At 41.3% G+C, this 4,004-nt stretch overlaps 1 protein-coding gene across 1 annotated transcript; it reads left to right on the forward strand.

Moving 5' to 3' along the window:
- The first annotated feature begins 6 nt into the window (after positions 1-6).
- Positions 7-3,554, forward strand: ARF6 (ADP-ribosylation factor 6). Its single transcript, XM_009321633.1, has one exon. It carries the CDS (start codon positions 41-43, stop codon positions 551-553), a length of 513 nt encoding a protein of 170 aa, XP_009319908.1. The 5' UTR covers positions 7-40; the 3' UTR covers positions 554-3,554.
- Positions 3,555-4,004: the final 450 nt, after the last annotated feature.

Raw genomic sequence — 4,004 nt, forward strand, 5'->3', positions numbered from 1 at the left:
CCCCACCCCGGAGGCGCCGGGCCCCTTGGATGCCGCCGAGATGGGCAAGGTGCTGTCCAAGATCTTCGGCAACAAGGAGATGCGGATCCTGATGCTGGGTCTGGACGCGGCTGGTAAAACCACCATCCTGTACAAACTGAAGCTGGGCCAGTCCGTCACCACCATCCCCACCGTGGGCTTCAACGTGGAGACGGTTACTTACAAAAACGTCAAGTTCAACGTGTGGGATGTCGGGGGCCAGGACAAGATCTGTCCCCTCTGGAGGCACTACTATACGGGCACGCAAGGGTTGATCTTTGTGGTGGACTGCGCCGATTGCGACCGCATCCACGAGGCCCGCCAGGAGCTCCACCGCATTATCGATGACAGGGAGATGCGGGACGCCATCATCCTCATCTTCGCCAACAAGCAGGACCTGCCTGATGCCATGAAACCCCATGAAATCCAGGAGAAACTGGGCCTGACCCGAATCAGGGATAGGAATTGGTACGTGCAGCCCTCCTGTGCTACTACAGGGGATGGACTCTATGAAGGGCTGACATGGTTAGGCTGACATGTTAACATCCAATATAAATCCCAATGAGAGAATAACTATTTAGTCTACAAAGAATTAAAGAAAAAAAAAAAAATAACCCACATGGCTTTCCGGAAGAATGATTCTCTACTGAAAAGTAAAACAAAAGCATCCATAGGATTATGATCACCTTTCTCCAGTTACCACCCTTTCCTTCTGCACACTTGACTGGATTCCTGTTTTAACTCTTCTTGCTTGGCGTTAGGATGCTCTAATCTCCAAATGTGACACGAACACAAGCACTAGATGCTATGGCAGACTTCCAGCAAACAGGGGAAAGACACATTGTAGACTTGCTAAGTAACTTTTTTTTTTTTTTTTTCCTCTTGATAGCCCTTAAGATCGTTTGATTATTTTGGGGGATGGTTGGGGGAGGGGTACCATTTCCAGTGTATGCTTTCTGGTTCTACTTTTTTGACTATATATATATTTTTTTTTTCCTTCTATCACTTGCTGTAGATTGCTACTTTTTTGCATTCATGCAGAATATGTTGATAGGTCTACTTCATCTAGTAAACTGAAAATTATTGCTTAAAATCAAACTGCAGTCTGTCTTTTTATATTAAGGACTTTTTTTTAAAGTTCTGTTAATCTGTAACTAAATAGTGACTCTCAGTCTGTCTTCATATCTCAGACTAGTAATGAAACGAATTCTTGCCTACAGTGGCAGATAGTGAGAATACCACTGTAGCATGTTCAAAGTGCATATCAGGCGTAACGTTAACTAGGTAATGTAAGAACTGCTTTGAAATGTCAGCTGTGAAGTTCTGAACCATACATCATGCATGAGAAGGGATGCAAATAAGTTCCCCATACTACATAGCAACCATATAGCAAATAAGACATGAATGATGTAATAGTTCCAGGGTAGATACCGTTCAGTTTTTGTCTTGCATTGCAAACTTAAATGATGTTTCGCTGCAGTTTTTGCTACTCGTGTCAGTCTCCGATTCAATGCAAGACGGGTTCCTTCCAGAAAATGCAGCAATAAGGTGTAAGCGTTGCAACTAGTTTTACTTTCAATCACAGATGTTTAGGCAAAAATCTAGCACCGACTTGCCTGTCTTGCGATCGAGGCAAATTGCTTTCATCTCAAGGCAGTTGAAGACATCTAAATCTTGACAGGATTTCTGATTCTTTCTAACATGCGTGTAGTGGAGACAGAAATTTTTTTTTTTTTTCTCCTTCTTTTCCATTTTGTAGATTTCCGAAGGGGCGAGTTCTGTGCTAAGCTTTAATCGAGCTCGGTAATTCTGGCATCTGACTAATAGCCATTTTGAGGAAATCGCTCGCTGGTTTAGTTTTCCAAGACTCGACTGAACTCATGCAAGTAGTTGCAGTCTTCGCCATCTGTCTCGGTAGCCGGTTGTTGCTGTAGTCCTGTAGGAAGAGGGAACTATGTTGGATGTCTGAAGCCCATTGAGTAACTACTAATGAGAGCGGGGAGGGGAGAGAGAGAGAGAGAGAGAGAGAGAGTATATGAATATGAATGTAAACTTCCATAATTAGTTCTTAAAGGGCAAGCAGCTCATTTGCCAATCACAGTTTGCAGATGTGGCTGGCAAAAAAAAAAAAAACCACAACCCACCCAGGACAAGTATTAGTATAAAACCTCAATCAAGTATTAATGCTGGGTGCAAAAAATGCTAAAGCAGCTGGTTCTTATTCAGCCTTAAGGATTAACTTCAGATTTCCTCAAGGAGTTAAACTCAATTGGGGAATTCTAGGAATGTATGCTACAAAACCAGAAGAAAATGGCTTTTTTTTTGCTTTTTTTTTTCCAAGGATCTGAGTTTTACATGAAATTGGGGGCATTACACTACATTTCTGCAGTGTTGACTCTGCTTGCAAAGTACATTGTGTATGGAGCTCTTACCAAAGATGTACGGGAAGATAAAAATACTGAATTCACTTCTGAAATTGAATGCTTTGGACCACTTAAAAGTTCCTTTAGACCACGGTTCCAAAAGTCTTATCTTGATGTGGGTTGCAAATGGGACTGAATGGGTTCTTGATGCTAGAAGATAGAGCATGGATTGACTATAAGCCTTCCTAAGTTAAAGAGAGTCTGCAAAAGCTTAATGTGGAATAACTCTTAAATCTCGGCTCTAAAGAAGAGGAGGTGAGATTTTTTTTTTTTCCCTCAAGGCTTTTTGCCATTGGAATATCACTGCTCTATTTTCTAGCTTTTTTTTTTTTCTGTTGATGTAATTTAACAAATAGCGTGGTGGTATAAAGACTAAAAATCCAAGAATATGGTTACTGTTTTCTTCTGGAGCATGAATAAAATAGCCAAGCACAAAGTAAATGCCTAAACTGGAAAACTTGAAGCTCTATTAATGGTTCTTGAACTTTCTTAAATCTATTCTCGGTCAACATGAAAACTTAAATAACTTCATTTTTCGTCTAAGTTGATTTACTGTGTTTTCAAGTGCTGGGGCAGACTTCTTTGCTAGACTTTGCATTAAGTTGAATTCACAATTTTGTATTTCCTTAGTAACTTTGTTATTCTGTTTTTTGTAGGTGAAAGGAAACTGATTATGCTTCTGAATTTTTTTTAATGTTTTGGGGGGGGGAGGAGAAAAAGTTACTGAAACGTGTGGCAGAGATGTCAGAAATAAATGGCCATTGCTACTGAACAAAATACAAAGGTTTCACTTTCAACATGTCCTTTATAGGTTGTAGCTGAACCTCACCACGAACTAGTGGCTATCGGGCAGTAAACACAGCCTGTAGGATAAAGTGGCAATCTGTAAGAAATCCTATGATTTAAAAACTAATCTGGAGTTTAAGTGCATCAATTTGTGTTCATGTGAATTTATGGAGTAAGTTTTGAATGGCGTTAATCGTGTCTGATAAGTGAATGAGTTTGTAGACTGTGATCTCCCTGACTAAAGTAAACAGGAATTTTGTGTTCTCAATATGGCTGTAGTGTTGGTAAAGAACTAATAAGCAGAAAATAAAGCAATTATACAGCGGAGCTCTCCTGGTATGTTACTTATATTTAATTATGAGAGAAACAGAAAGGGGCAATATGGTGCTGGAGTAGAGCATTCTGCCGACATAAAGAGGTCTCTGTTCCGTATCTCACGGTTTTGAAAGCCCGTCTGTAATTCCTTTGAGACTTAGATTCTAAGTGGAAAGGATGATACTTCTTTAATACTCCCACTTGCAGTTACCAATCTTTAGCAAATTTTAGGGTCAAATTTATACTGCCGCGGTGCCGGCCCCACGTAACTTGGGAAGGCGACCAGCTCCGTGAGGGGGCACGGGGGGACTGTCGCTGAGCAGGACGGTGCTGTGTTTCACGGGAAGAAATTTCTTGGTCGGAAAGGGAAGATACTGGGCCGGTGTAGAAAATGCAGCGATGGACAAAAGGGTCGATGAGTGAATAGGGGTGCTTGTGGAGTGACAGATGTGAAGCTGGGGC

This window comes from Pygoscelis adeliae, unplaced genomic scaffold, assembly GCF_000699105.1.
Source record: "Pygoscelis adeliae isolate BGI_AS28 unplaced genomic scaffold, ASM69910v1 Scaffold43, whole genome shotgun sequence".
Lineage (NCBI taxonomy): Eukaryota > Metazoa > Chordata > Aves > Sphenisciformes > Spheniscidae > Pygoscelis > Pygoscelis adeliae.

Coding starts and splice junctions, on each gene's coding strand:
- ARF6 (XM_009321633.1), top strand. CDS start 41: ATGGGCAAGGTGCTGTCCAAGATCTTCGGCAACAAGGAGATGCGGATC.